The 16,272-nt window shown below is 40.0% G+C and overlaps 1 protein-coding gene across 1 annotated transcript; it reads left to right on the top strand.

The window, feature by feature from the left end:
* The first annotated feature begins 1,356 nt into the window (after window positions 1-1,356).
* Window positions 1,357-3,924, top strand: slitrk5 (SLIT and NTRK like family member 5). The gene has a single exon (XM_028572465.1). The coding sequence runs from the start codon at window positions 1,357-1,359 to the stop codon at window positions 3,922-3,924; it is 2,568 nt and encodes an 855-aa protein (XP_028428266.1).
* The last annotated feature ends 12,348 nt before the right edge of the window (window positions 3,925-16,272 follow it).

Below are 16,272 nucleotides of genomic sequence, written 5' to 3' on the forward strand. Positions count from 1 at the left end.
TACAGCAACCGTACATGCTCGTGTATGTTAAAATGCGCATATTTAGCGAGATGCACTGGCTCGATGTGTAGGCTTTTGTGCTCCTTTAAGGAGCGCACACAGACCGAACGTGTGTGTCTGCGCGTGTGTGTATGTGTGCACGCGCGCTCACGCGTCTGTGGCGGATTGGGAGAGTGAGAGAGAGAGAGAGGGAGACTATCTGTAACCTTCTATATAGCAGATGCCATATAACATGCTTGATTATGGAATTATTTACTACCCGTCAAAATGCTATTTCGATCAGAGATCCGCCATGAGATCAACAACACTTGTTTATTTGCCTTTGATCAACTCCTCTCATTTCTTTCTTTTTTTCGCCCGTGGGCAGAAGAAGGGCTGCGACTGTCGCCTTGTAGGCTGATATTCACATTTTCTATCGTAGGCCGGAATTAGAGATGAACATAGGCTCCTTCTCTCAGCTGATAATTTTATGAGAGAGATCATTTTTTATATTTTTATGTATTACCCGGGATCGTTTTTTTTTTTTTTTATCATAACAGGCGAATAGATTCCCCGTCCTCATGTTGTTTGGACGGAGGTGGAGAGAAGGGATCCGACAGTTCCCCCACTGTTGCCAAGTCGTCGGGTATGCGGGGTGAGTGCAAAATATTTCTGGTTGGAAGACAGGAGTTGCATCTTTGAGATTGTAATGCGAGTTTGTTGGTGAGATTTAATCGTTAAAAAAAGAGAAGTAGAAGGGAAACAAAACAAGATCCGTCTCAAAAAGCGATGAGATATTTTGACAGTGAGCCTGTGTTGTGTGTGGAAATTCTCAAGGGATTGAATTAGTAAATGATCTGGTCTGTACACACGGTGGATGGCGAAGCCTTTTTTTTTTTTTTTCCCCCTTTCTTTCCTTCCAAGATGGATTGTAATTCAGACGAGCTATCAAAAATGCGCAGTGGCCATCCACCGCGGGTAGTTGTTCCATCAACTTGATTATATATTATCGTTTAAGTAGATTCATCCAGGTCGCTTCTTCTCTGACACCCTCAAAACCTAAAGGGACGCCGACATAACACATCTGCATTACGAACAAACATTAATATAGGCCCACTGTGTGTGTTTGTTATGAATAGTTGTCGATCAGTGTGTCCACATTACTATATATGCATTTTTGTAATACATCTGTCACATGTGTTTTTTTTTCTCCATGCTATATAAAACAGAACCCGTCCTTTTGTTCTTTTCCTCCTTAGATGACACCTCATACTGGTACCGCACTTGAGTGAGCTGGGGCAACCTCTCCCAGGAAAAATGCATATCTGGATCCTAAAAATAATCCTTCTGATTGCATCATCTCTGAGGCTGGTCGAGATGTATGACAATTATGGGGAGATCTGTCGAAACCTGTGTACGTGCGAGGAGAAGGAAGGGATCCTGACAGTGAGTTGCGAGAACAGGGGGATCATCCGACTGACGGAGATCAGTCCGGTCCATTTCTCCACGTACCACCTCCTGCTGACAGGGAACCTCCTGAAGAAGCTGTCGGTCAATGATTTCATCAATTACACAGGGGTGACCATCCTGCACCTGGGGAACAACGACATCTCGGAGATAGAGTCAGGGGCCTTCAATGGACTTCAGGGATTAAAAAGGTTGCACCTGAATAACAACAAGATCGACGCTCTGAGGGATGACACCTTTGCGGGACTGGAGAGCTTGGAATACCTTCAGATTGATTATAATTACATTACCAATATAGAGCCCCACACCTTGAGCAAACTATACCAACTGACAGTGATGATTTTGAACGACAACCTGCTCTCTGCCCTGCCCACGAACATCTTCCGGAATGTTCCGCTCACGCACTTGGACCTGAGGGGGAACCGGTTAAAAATGTTCCCCTACATCGGCCTCCTGGAGCACATGGACAAAGTTGTGGAATTACAACTAGAGGAGAATCCGTGGAATTGCTCCTGCGAGCTGATTGCTCTGAAGGCTTGGCTGGAGAGCATAGCCTACACAGCTCTGGTGGGAGAAGTGGTGTGCGAGACGCCGTTCAGGCTCCACGGCAGGGACCTGGACGAGGTGTCCAAGCAGGAACTCTGCCCAAGAAGAACCCTCGAAGACACAGTCAGGCCTGCACCTCCCAGCAGCACCAATGGATATTACCAGACCACACCTGCTGCTGTCACAGTCTCCGCCACCTCCTCTGCAGTTTTTAGGTCCTCCTCTAGGCCAACCAAGGGCACACGGCAATTTAACAGAACTAGGTTAAAGCCCACTTCCCGAATACAAGGCGGTAACCCTTACAATTATGGCCCCATCATTGCTTTTCAGACCAAATCTCCTGTGCCTTTGGACTGCCCCACTGCCTGCACGTGCAACCTGCAGATATCTGAGATTGGGCTAAATGTCAACTGCCAAGAGAGAAAGATTGAAAGCATTTCTGATCTAAAACCCAAGCCATACAATCCTAAAAAAATGTATCTCACTGGAAATTACATCCCTGTGGTACGGAGATCAGATTTTGTGGATGCTGTTGGATTGGATTTGCTTCATCTGGGAAACAACAGGATAAGTCTGATCCACGACCGGGCTTTTGGGGATTTAACCAACCTGCGTAGGCTGTATTTGAATGGTAATCTCATGGACAGGCTTACAGGAGAAATGTTTTTTGGTTTGCAGAACTTGCAGTATCTTTATTTAGAGTACAACAAAATCAAGGAGGTTGATGCGGGCACTTTCCGCTACCTCCCTAATCTCCAGCTGCTTTTCCTCAACAATAACCTCCTGAAAACCTTACCGGTGGGCATCTTTTCCAGCCTCTCTCTGTCTAGGCTTAATCTGCGCAACAACCATTTCCAAAACCTGCCTGTGAGTGGTGTTTTAGATCAGCTGAAGCTGCTGGTGCAGATAGATCTGTTTGAAAACCCCTGGGACTGCTCCTGCGACATAGTGGGGATGAAGATATGGCTGGAGCAGCTCAGTGCAGGCACTGTGGTTAATGAGGTGGTGTGTGAAACGCCAAGACGCCACAGTGGACTGGACGTGCGCTCCATCCAGTCGGAGCAGCTCTGCCCGGACTACTCTGATGCTTACGTCTCGCCGACACCCCCCACGGACGAGCCCATGGACGACTTGGTCGTCACCACCGACGCGCCACAGAAGTTCAACACCCCCAGCAGCACCGTCCCCCTCTCCGTCCTCATCCTCAGCCTCCTGCTGGTTTTCATCATGTCCGTCTTCGTGGCCGCAGGCCTGTTTGTCGTCGTGATGAAAAAGCGCAAAAAGTCCCAGAGCGACCGCACTAGCACCAACAATTCAGACGTCAGCTCTTTTAACTTGCAATACAGCCTCTACAGTAACCGCTCCGGCCCCAAAGTTAAGGCCCCGGTGGGCCACGTCTATGAGTATATTCCCCACCCCATGGGCCATATGTGCAAAAACCCCATTTACAGGTCACGAGAAGGCAACACAGTGGAGGATTACCGGGACCTCCATGAGCTCAAAGTCACGTACAGAAGTGCCCCGGATGACGAGAGGGACAGCAGTACGATGAGGAGCCCTACGTACAGTGTTAGCACCATCGAGCCACGTGAAAACCCCTCCCCTGTCCAGGATGCCGACCATTTCTTCAGAGGCATCCTTGAGCACGACAAGCAGCCCCCCCATCCGTCAATGCCATCCATCCCAGCAGGTGCCAATTTAGAGTACAAGTACACGGGGCCTGTGTCGTACACATACAACCCAAATTTTGATGTCAGACGTCAGTTCTTGCACCCAGAGAGGATAAGAGAAACAGTGCTCTATGGCACGACACCCAGTACTGTTTATGTCGAGCCCAACAGAAATGAATATTTGGAGCTAAAAGCTAAACTGCAGTCTGAGCCCGATTACCTCGAAGTTCTTGAGAAACAGACCACCTTTAGCCAGTTCTGAGCAACAGAATCATTAATGTAATGAAGCATTTTCTCTCTTGACCATCCTTGAAACAGTGGCTCAGTTTATAGGGTGCCTTGGCACAACACACACACACACACACACACACACACACACACAAGCAAAAGCAAAGGAGTTTAAAACGGGGTGTGCCGAACAATCTTATTCTTATTTCTGAAACATGACATTACAGGAATGGATACAGCTTTCTGAAACGTGGATGAACAAAATTGCTCTACTTAACTGATGATGCAAAATCTATTTTTCTATGGTGAACAAAAACACACAAAATGTAAGTGTACAGGTAAATCTTACCCAACTTCATTTTCAGGAATATAACCATACATAAGGTATATTGTGAATCAGAAAAGAAATGTTTATAAAAATCACTCCTGGACAAAAACACTGTACAGCAGATCATCAAAACTGTGTAGGACTATTTTCTGCTGTAGTCTGTAAGTAAGTATTTATTGATATAATCTGCCATGTCTTTTCAAAACTTTTGATTCTACATCAATATTACCTGTGTCATCATACTCCATGATCCTCTGGAAAGGCTTATGTTTGTAGTTTCATTTACTGTAGCTCTGCATTGTAAAAGTGGCTTTTTTTGAAAGTGGCACACCCCCAATGTTAAAAAAAAGACTGCGTCATTTGAAGAAGATGAAAAAAAAAAAAAAAGTGTCTTTGTATGCTTTCTGCACTTTTTGGAATTGGAAGGCGGGTTAGCCTTCAATGAGCTCTCATAAAGGAGATTATTATATTAAAAATGAATATGGGTATTCATTCTTAATATGTGAAATTGATATGTTATCAAAAAAAGTATATCATAAATGCTATTTGAAGTATTAATTCTGTTTTAATCAATGTAACACCTATTTTTATACAAGCATTCACAGATTCTCTATCCCTTATCAACTTTATTTGTTTTGATTGCTTTGCACTATATTGACCAAACTATGTTATTGTCATCAAATAAACATGATGTCAGGTTCATATAATGTGCTTACGAGGAAAACAAGGCTGGTTGGTGATGATATGAAGGAGGCCAATTGGGTTTGGTCCAATATGTTTTCACATTCAGACAGCAAATGAAATTATGAATCAAAACGGTGTGAAATATGGGATTCAAGAGCTTGAAAAGAGCGCTCCAGGGCTAAAAGTTATTTAATTTTGCAATCAAAATGGCAATACATTGGCTGGTAAGAATTAATCGTGTGGACTTAATCAAAGCAGATAAAGATACAGTATATATGTCTCACTCAAAGGGGGCAGCTTGGGTCTTTCTGCTAGTGTGAGCATTGGAATCAATAGGTTTCAATCAATGAGCATTATGGGAGGCTGTCCCTTTGCAATTATACCATGACAACAGCATCCACATAGTCACCTGGCAAGCGATGATTGGCAATTCTTTAATAACCATCATTGGAGTTGACTTGAAATTAAATGCTATTTGAGCAATCTGACAAAGTCCTTGTGTATATACTGATTAAGACGTACAGCTGCTGGATTAAGGGCTTGGTGTCCCAACCATTTCTCTTTCTTTCTAATCATTCTTTTAATTGGTTTCATATGTGAACATCTTTTAGATATATTTCTTAACTTAGGAAATTAAGAGGATATGTTGAAAAGGCTGCATGATTTTTTAAACTCTTTTAAGGACTTGTTTTGATTTTTGCTTAAGTCCAGCTGAAATTACATTTGGTCATCCCCTTTTTGTTGTAAAAAACTTTGTTTTTAGTCTAGTTTAGAAAAAAAGGTATTTGGCAAAATATCCGAAATTGTTTGCGGGCCGTGTCAGTGTTTATGTTTGAGTGACAGCAGCAGTGTTACACAGTAGAGAACTGGAGACTAAATAAACATGCCCTGTAGCCCACATGTCATGGGCAGACTGCGTTGTTAGTAGTGTTAAGAAAGTAAGAACCATACCAGCATCTAACTGGACTGATGTGACATTCACAGTTGCATGCTGTTTAATGTGCTGCAGCTGAGCAGCTAATTAACAACCTTCCCCAGTGCGTGTTTGTTTGGTGGCTCGTTCACAAGTTAAGGTGACTTTAGCCAGAAAGCTAATGTGGGTTGTTGTTGCCTATAGCTCTTGTGTTGTGTAGCAGGCTGCTGTCAGACTTAGTATGCCCTCCATGGTTTGATTGGCTGTATCAAAATAAGGTCTCCATCTATGCAGAAGTCAAATTAATGTAAAACTATGATGACATTAAAAAAGAAAAATGTATATATAAATTGCTCCCTGGGCTGTAGCAAAAAAAAAAATGCAATTTCATTTCAGTTGGACTTTAAGTTACTCTTCACTTGACCCACTTAAATCCAATATGCAAAGTAGGTCTATAAAAATGCAAAGGACGCACTGTGCCACCATTTTCAGTGTGGGGTGAGCATCACCATTTAGGAATTCAATGTTCCCTAACTGAGACAGGCAGGGATCTCTCTCAGTGTTAATCCATCCCTTATATCCTCATCCAGAAGGAATTGTTTGGGTTATTCTGAATTTATAATTAGATCTGGGAAAAACAAGTGTATTTTTCAGTAATTTTCACTTAATTTCAGTGAGGTGCCAGCAAAACAAAAAGCAGAATGGAAAATAAAACCGGCCTGCTCTGCTTCTTTTGTTGGATCTTTTCAAAGATGCCCAGAATGAGAACAGAAGGCACCATTTGGGAGATGAGGAGTCCTGGAACCGAGTGTAACTGTGGATGTGTCATACATGTAGCAGGGGACGTGAATCATAGCCAAGATGTGTGTGCAGTCACCCAGCATTGGTGGCCTATGGGATGGCACAGTGTTGACAGCTTTTGACATGGATTTTTTTTTTTTTTTTTTTTTTTTGATGCCAATATGGGAGAAAAAAAAAAATCATTCATGGTTTACTGAAATGCAACAAGAAAGGATCATAAACCAACCTAATCTGTGCAATGCCAACATTTTTAACAAGGTTTCTTTTTTTATTTGTTAGGATATTATATTTTTTAAGGATGATTTGGCTCAGTTAACTCCAGACTACATAATCACTGAATCATTAATTCCAAATGGGCATGCATTATTGTATCTGTGTACTGTATATGCAGATTCTACCAACCCAAACTCCAAAAGTGGATGTGTATCTCTGTTATAACCCAGCACCCTGTCCCACAGTAATGGGTGCAGTGTGTGTGTGTGTGTGTGTGTGTGTGTGTGTATCTGTGTCTGCAGAGAGGGAGACGGAGGGGGAGACTCTTGCCAGTTGAAATAATGCTTTTAATCAGCCAATGGGCTCTTTAGGTCTTAACAGAAATGGAAGCATCAAGGAAGGGCAAAGAGTTTATTATGCCTCCCTGGATTATTCAATTTATAGCCTTTCATCAGCAATGCACTGTAGCTCTCTTCACTCAATCAGCTGTGATGCCATGCAGTCTGCAGTTGAAATTATCGCAGCACCACCGAAATGCAAACAATGAGATTTCTGCAGTTGTCAACATTTGTATTCCAAAATGGAAAGGAAATGAAATATCTCGGGTTTTGTTGCCTAATGTTGCACGAGATCCCTGCTGATCAACACATTCTCACTCCCATTACATCAAAACTCAACGCTTGGTCAGGCGCCTTAGCGTCATATTTAGACGTGCTTGGTCGGGACTCTTTGAGTCACTTTTGACGCTCTGGGTCGGGACGTATGCTTAACTGACATGCGTCACATGAACCCCAGTCTCTTGGGTACTCATCCATCACCCCAATCAACCTCCTTATGCTGATTTTCGGCCTTCCATACTACTTGCTACCGTTGTCGCCGTTTTCTTTTTGTTTTTTTTTACTTTATTTGTTGGGGCATTTTGGCATTTAATTGATAGAACAGTTGTAGACATGAAAGGGGGAGAGAGAGATAGAGAGATGTAAAGACATGCAGCAAAGGGCCACAGGTTGGTATCGAACCCTGGGCTGCTGCGATAAGGACTGAGCCTCGGTACTGTACATTAGGTGCCGCTCAACCATGTGAGCAACCAGTGGTCGAGCCTCTGTTCTGCCCAGTGCATTCTATACCAACGCTAAAGGGTGACCGAGCGTCAGTATGTTACGAGTTGGGAGTGAGAATGGGTTGTCCTGATTTATGGCTAAACCTACACTACAGTGGGGAATCTGACATGGGGCTGATGCAACACAAGGCGTGATGTAGCAGAAGATGTAGCTGTCACAGAAGTCTCAATCTCTTGCTCAATGCATGCTGCATGCAGCAGGGACATGTTAGAAGCGGTGTCTAAGATTGTTCTTGGCTCCAAGCTCAGAGAAGCGCATATTGCAAAAACTTTCAGATAAAGAGGTGGGAGAGACAGTGATGGGCAGTTTGTGTTCCAATATTCTCTTAACACTCTCTTCTTTCGCACCATGTGAGAGTAAATCAATGTGGAATTGTACAACGCGCGAAACCCATCCAAGCACGAAGTGTTGGCTCATCACGCAGCTATTTTCAGTAGTTTAACTTGGAGGCAACCATTTTCTAACAGTGTAATGAAAATACGAGGCTAATTAAACATTTGCTGGATTTGATTTAGCAGTTATTTGCTAAAAATTGTACATTGTAGCTTATCAGATGGTGCTGGCAGAATTTTGTGTTTATGGTAAATAAATCAGCTTGGTGCTACACATGCACAGGGCCAGATTATGCTGCATTGTGTATGCATCCGTTTGCCTTCATGTTCCCATCAGGTACCTGCTGCACCTGCAACTTCTCAGTTAGTTTGTGTTCATTTTATTAAGATACATGTATTTAGGGATATGCATCATGCCGTATAATAACTGAAACGTTTAAGGTGTTCGATTACGTTTTGATTTAACAGCCCCTGTACAAGACAAGGCCTCAGGATTAGGTAGTGTCACTTTAAGGCCCTTATCTTTTCAGGTTACATTGTGATTTGGTGGTGCACATTACCAAACACATTTGCCATTCATACGATTACTGCAAAGTTATTACTAAACAGAGCCCTGGACAGTTGATGCCAAGTCTTGCACATGCTCAGTTTTTTAGTCTTCAGAATGATTTGACAAGAGTTTTTATGTGCTGTTATGTAAAATAGTAAAGAAATAAGCAAGGGTCTGGTGTGCATAATTTACCCCCCAAAAACTACTGTTAATTACTATTATTTTATATATATATATATATATATATATATATATATATATATATATATATTTTTTTTTTTTTTTTTTTTAAGGTTATGATTGATTTATTGATGGAGAAAAAAATATTTAACATGACAGTGTAGTATGTCAATAATGCTGAATCAATTAGTTGATTCATCAATCAACAGAAAATGTAAAGTCAACTTTTTGGTAATTCATTTTTCATGCAAACATTTGCTGCTTTTGTTATTGAAATGTGAGAATGTGCTACTCTTCTTTGTCTATTATTGTAAGCTTATTATTTGAATGGACAAAACCAAGGGAGAACATAATCTGCAAAATAAGTTTAGTTGCAGCTAGATGTAAATTCAGCATTACGTTTATTTTGATTCACAACTTAAATGACTTGATCTAAAGAGTTACTTGCAAGTATTTATCTTTTAAACCTGTACACTGTATTTTCCATATTTGGACTGAACCACAAAACATGGCAACAATAAATGATAATTATGCTAATATGCAGCCACCCTCTGTATAACGAGATATATAGAGGGGATGAACATATTCCATATGCTTGAGCGTTGCCGGGTTGCCCCTCCAACTCCCGCCAGAGATGCCTCGTCCTCAGAGCAGCCTCTTTGCTTGCGTGCGACCCAGTCTCCATGATGATGTGAGCAATTGAGTTCAAGGAGATCTAGGTAATTGAGAGGGCAGGGATGGCATCTGACAGGCACCGATGGCTCCAATGATTACTTTAATCAGAGTGGTTAATGGAATTCCTTCAGGCATGTAGAAATGCTCAAATGTTCATCAGCACTCAACCATTTGTTTTACCCCCCACAACCAGCAACACCTCCTCTCTTACCCCGTGTTGCCATAATTACTTATCAGTTTTATTTCCTATTCATGCTTTAAGTTTCTGACTAACACTCAGCAGCGGGTAATGTGTTTGCTCCTGTAGTCTTGTGTAAATCTGTAGTGTGAATCATTATGTGATGACATTGGATTGTTTCATGGTCAAAATGCATTATGTATGAAGTGTTGTTATCATGAAATGTCAGGGCAAACCTTTTTAACATTTAAAGGGACAGTCAAGGACTCAATTATGATAAAATCTGTAGAAAATCAAGCACGTACTCGCATAAAATAAAAAACGCACTATAGCGGTTTATGAATATTGCCGAAGAAAAGACAGACATGTTTTGCTTTTATCAGTCCAGAAAAATGATAATTTATCATCTATTAGCTTCTGCAGTAATATCCACTATTAGTTATCCAAGTGTACTATTCATTTTTCAACTTTCTGGTCTAATCAGCCTCTCAGTTAGCACTCTCACTGTCCCGCCTGTGCTGAATTAACTTCAAGAAATAATCCATTGCATTTTTTAAGCGCAGTCTGGGTCCAGACTCTAATGCCATCTGTCAAAATAAACATGCCTACTGTGGTTGGCGGGTTTTTATTCTGTTTATTTAATTGGTGTGGTGACATTTCTCCATCATCTTGATAGCATTTGGAAACTAAATCAGATTTTTTGGAGTTATTTTTTAATTAAATCTGGAAATTGTCTGGGTATATCTTGTTTGTAGAGTTTCCTTTTGGGTGTGTTAACGATAAAATCTGAATGTTTTTTTTATGGAATATTGAAATATTTGCATCTCTTGAATCCAGTTTCTTATTATATTCTACCTTTTCTTTCATTAATTTGTTTTGATTACAAAGTGTGCACCAGATTATCAGAACATTTTTCATTTTTCATGTTGCTGTACTTACACATTTGATCTTCCATCATTTGAACTAAAAACAGTGATACATTTGTTTTTTTTCTATTTACATTTAAATATGGTATTATGTACACCACAGCATATAGTAGATGCAATTATGTGAGAGAAAGAGCCTCCTTCTCCCTCAAAGTAGCTGATTTCTTTCTTGATTTACTTCCATAGATGGAAATAATGGAAATTCCATATACCTGTTATCCTGCCCATAGCATCAGTGAGATTTCTCCCCCTCAGATTAATCTAAATTGTAGATAATGAAGTTCATATGGAGATGGTAATCCTGAATACAAAATAGATACCAATTATTCTGTGAGCTATGGATGTCATATTTGTGAAAAAAAAAAAAAAAATCAAAAGGATAATCTGACGTGTGGAAGTGGCAGGATACTCAGCAGGAGATGTATGTGATCAAAGTATTTCAAAGAGGTATATTTTTGTCAGGGCCTTTGTGGAGGACAAGAGATAGGGAGATGCCACAGTATGTTGTTTCATGCTTTTTTGTCATGGTTTCACTTTCTGTCTGCTCACTTTTCTCCCCTTCCTTTACCCCTCTCTCTTTTTCTGCTCCCACTGGGCAGCCTGGTTGAATTCATCAGGCCTACCGTTTTGTTTGTTTGTGTATGGCGGCTGCACCCGTTGATCCGGAGCTGCAGTAACCCTGCCGTTTGATAAATGGCAACCATAGCATTACCGACTCCCCAGCCAAGCCTGGCGACGCGCGGCCAAAAAAAACAACAACAATAGGTTGATGTATGGCTTCCTTCAGAGTGTCAAGTCATTTAACTCGAGCCTGTCCAGGCTACAGGGTTTCTACGTATGTCCGTGTGTGCTTTGGAATTCTGCTCTGTCCTGCCCCACATCGCAGATGGAATGACACAAAATAGTTTTGATGATGCAGAAATAACAATTTTTTTTCAGGTTATTGTCCAGAAATTGTGTTGCGTTGTGCAAGTGACAGCAGCGGAACAAGGTCGAGTCGAGGGAGCGTCACTATCAGGATTGAGGACATACGGCCAAGGAAGAGATATTTGTCTTTCCAGTTTGAAGGGTTGCTTAAGATGTATCAGAAATTCTACAGCTTTAGCAGTATTTCCACAACGCAAGGGACTTGCTAGAAATGGATTTAAACAAGAATGATAAAAATTGAGGCAGACATATTCCACATTTTAGTCCCTAGTATAAATCAGGCTCCAAAAAGACTGGATTCTACACTTCCCATAATGCAATTTAATAGCATTTTCCATTAGACCCTGCCAGGTATATATCCATAACCCTAGCTTTTATTGCAGGCGTTCTTTGTAGTCAAAGTAAAAGTATAAAGATCTTAAAGGTCCCATATTATGCTAATTTTATAGTTTAGACTTGTATTTTGGGTTTCTAGTAAAACATGCTCTCATAGTCTAAATATATATCTGTATTCACCCTCAGTCCAAAACGGTGTCTGTGTTTTTGGCATCTACATATCTACACACATACATATATACATACATACATACATACATATATATATATATATATATATATATATATATATATATATATATATATATATATATACATACATACATACATACATACATACATACATATATATATATATATATATATATATATATATATATATATATATATATATATATATATATATATATATATACATACATATATATATATATATATATATATATATATATATATATATATATATATATATATATATATATATATATATATATATATATATATATATATATATATATATATATATATATATATACATACATACATATATATATATATATATATATATATATATACATACATATATATATATATATATATATATATATATATATATATATATATATATATTTTGTGACATCACAACTATATATTGTGACATCACAACTATACAAAAGTCCTGACGTCTCGTTTAAAGGGACCGTTTCTGAATTCAGGCTTTTTGCATTTCTCTGTGGATTGAATGTGGTGATACTTTCTCAGTATTTCTAAAGCACCTCAACCTGCTTTATAATAAAAAAGGCATGGAAAACTTTTAACGATATAGGACCCTTTAATGTGTACAGTGCCCCTTTAAGCCAGCTGTACATCTAGTTGTGTTAAGTAAAATAAATCAATTCATCATTTCAGAAATATACTGTTATATATTACTAATGTTTTCTAATTTCTGCCCTGTAATCATCGTTCAAACAAACATTATGTATGTCTCCTCTACCTGGGTGACTTGTTTACCACAGGCTTTTGCAATGACTTCATGCTGTCCAATACCATTTAAAGCACTGTGTAGTATATTGTTTGCCCTACAGCTTCACTCAATTCTCATGAAAAAAGAAAATGTGTTTACGTGGTATGAGTTTGGTTTGCAATTAGACGCCCTATTGTTATTGGTAAAATTGGTTTCTGTAGAGGTGTGTGTATGTTTCTAAGACTGATGGTTTGAAAGAGCCAGATAAGGCTTGTACGTGGGCGGCTTGTGCACATCTTTGTGGGTCCGTCTTTGCAGTGCACCCCTGAGCCTGTGCATACACTTAACAGGTTTCTGATATACTGTAAATTCCTCTCTCTCTCTCTCTCTCTCTCTCTCTCTCTCTCTCTCTCTCTCTCTCTCTCTCTCTCTCTCTCCTGTCCCCATTTTGTTTCTATCACAGTTGCTGTGGTGAGGAGTCTGCAGAAAACGGGGCCTTGCTAAAGAAATTAGACTGCGCACTGGGAGATCGCTCAGATAATGAAATGGTGGGAGGTAGAAAAACTCATTTTCTCACTTGTGAGGGAGACATACTAATGTGGGTATTGAAAATACCACTGAATAGTACTGACAAAAAAAAAGAGACAATTCCAATTATTTGATTTCAGCTCGTGAGATATGGACTTGCTAAAAGGATAAATTTTAGCGCTGGGTTTAACCATCCAATATGGACTTGCCATGATGGTTAAACTATTGTTTTTGCAACTGTCCTCCTCCCAGAGCGCAGTGAGTGAAAGTTGGCTTGTGTTTGGACAATAGCAAGGCTGAACTTGGCAGAGTGTGGGTGTGCTTGTTAAAAAATGGCTCCTGTGGAGGGGCTCTCAGAGCTCTTACAGCAGTGTTGACGTCAGCTACTTGTGATGTTCTCTGTGCTGTACCTGCGAGTGTGTGTGTGTGTGTGTGTGTGTGTGTGGGCTACGTGTACGGAGAAAAGAGAGTTAGTGTATTGAAGTTCACAAGGGTTGAATGGTGAGATTCAAAAACAAACAGAAATGATGCAATGTGCAGCCATTGTTAATTTACAAGCCAGCTAAGGTAGACTTCTGCTGTGCAGGAAATATTGTACATTTTAGAAAGAGAAAATCTATAAATCTGCACACGCCTACTGGTGCATCACGTTAATTTGTCCACCGTGCATCATCACTGGCATTGATTCACACACGGCATTAAGAATCTGGATGTTTTCTATAAAAAGAGAGCCCAATAGGAACCGGACTGATTTCCGTTTACTGTGCTTGCTTTAGTTTAGCCTTTAACTGTTGAGAACTTCATTTCAATTTAGAAATTGTAGCTTATCATACAATTATGTCAATTTACACTGCAAGAAGGGAGTTGAGAGACACTTAGCGTAGAGAATGTGGCATTTTAGTTTGACCTGTGCCAATGTTCAACATCTAATCCTTACCTGTTCTGGATTGCATTACACTTCTTTGTGAGCAAAATACATGATTTAAAAAAAAGGTTACTCTAATTTATAATCATATATTTCAGAGCTTTATCACTAGGTACTGTCTTTTTAGCACTCCCGGCTTCCTTTCCACACTGTTAAGCCTGAGCACAACCTGGTGTCATCCATTTTCTACAGTGTATGACTAAACAGTGCACTTAACCTTCAGTTTTGCCCAAAAAAATCCACAGACTCACATTAACAGCGTTGCCTTTCTACCCCGCAATCCCCAAGTGGCCCCTATCTTTACACACCTGCTCCAAAGCAAGGCACGATGCAAACAGTAGGAACACGTCAGCGCTGTGTATCTCATTTGCCATGTTAAAGTGTGTTAACAGGAGGAATTAGCACCAAATTAAACCACCAGAGATTCCCAACTCATCTAACTGCCTAGACGTTATTATAAACTCAATATAAATGTGTAAGGTATCTTGGGAGAATGTGGTTATTGAATTATGCCAAAATTAAACCATTAGCATAGAGGAATCAATCTTACCAACTGGAAACAGCAACGTGACTCGACTCAGTGAGAAAGTATGGTTTCATTTTGTGAGAGAGGTTTTGAAGGGCACTGTAAAGTCTCTTATCTTTTCTTCTTTTTTTCATTTTTTTTATGAAACATGCCTTGAAAAGTGATATAAATTGGTTTACACATTGACCTGTGGTAAAAATGCATTCCATGGGTGCAAACAATTTCCCCTCCTGTATATATAACCTTGGCTGGGACTTTTTCCACATATAATATCCTCTGTAGAAAATAAAGAGAGATTTAATTGGCCAGCAGTAAAAGGTCTGTCCATTTTTGCACCTGAGGCTGACATTTTCATTTTTATACCGCCTTTGCTGCAAGCAAATGCTAAAGGCTGAGAATCTTACTCAGCACTAGAAGCATGGATTCTAGTCCTAAGTAAGGTCCACACATTATTTGACAATGTCCACAGATTTTCCTACTGCTTAAAACTTTATGCATTTATTAACGAGAAGGGAAGCTGCAGAGATCATTTAAACTTTAACAAATGAAGTGCATAACTAAAGTAAACCAAATTTATCTTCTCCTTTCTGCTGACTAAATGTTAAGTGCTAATGGCTACACAATTGGTAATTGTTTACAGTTGGCCAGTTTCTAATGTGATGATTAGAGCATACCATCTTTGTGCTTAAATCCAATTTCAAATAAAGTAAGAGCAATATTTCAGTCAAAGTATACTTAAAGACCACCACTTAGAAATGTGTTCTTCTTATGTTTATGTCCCTTAACATGTCTGACCTTGGCTATACAGACTTGTATCCGTGCAAAGTTTGGCACTAGAAAGGTGTTTTCACATTCCTCTCCTGCAGGGGGAGATGGCTGAGCACTTCCCTAAAATCTAAGAATCGAACATACCCAGGGCCACCTTGATAAGGTACGTCACAGATTTGAAAGCCAATTGCTGTCTAAAATGCAAAAGCCAGAAAAGGAATCTGAAGCCTCCAGCACAGAGCGGACTATCAGTAAGAGCGGAACCACACTGCCATTGTAGCTGTGAGCCACTGTCAGTTACAAATATAACAAGCTAACAAACAACATAACCAAATAATAGAGGCTAACTACACCTACTATTCTGAGATGTATGATAGTCGCTGATTTTGCACTCCTCATCTGAGTCTGGCTCTGGCTGCAGATTGTGAGCCGCGGCAGAGCTCTGCAACACGTCCTGTCTGAACAGCCCAATTGGTCAACATTGGTGCCAAAAACGAAGCAGCGATG

Source organism: Perca flavescens, chromosome 24, assembly GCF_004354835.1.
Source record: "Perca flavescens isolate YP-PL-M2 chromosome 24, PFLA_1.0, whole genome shotgun sequence".
In the NCBI taxonomy this organism is placed as follows: Eukaryota; Metazoa; Chordata; class Actinopteri; order Perciformes; family Percidae; genus Perca; species Perca flavescens.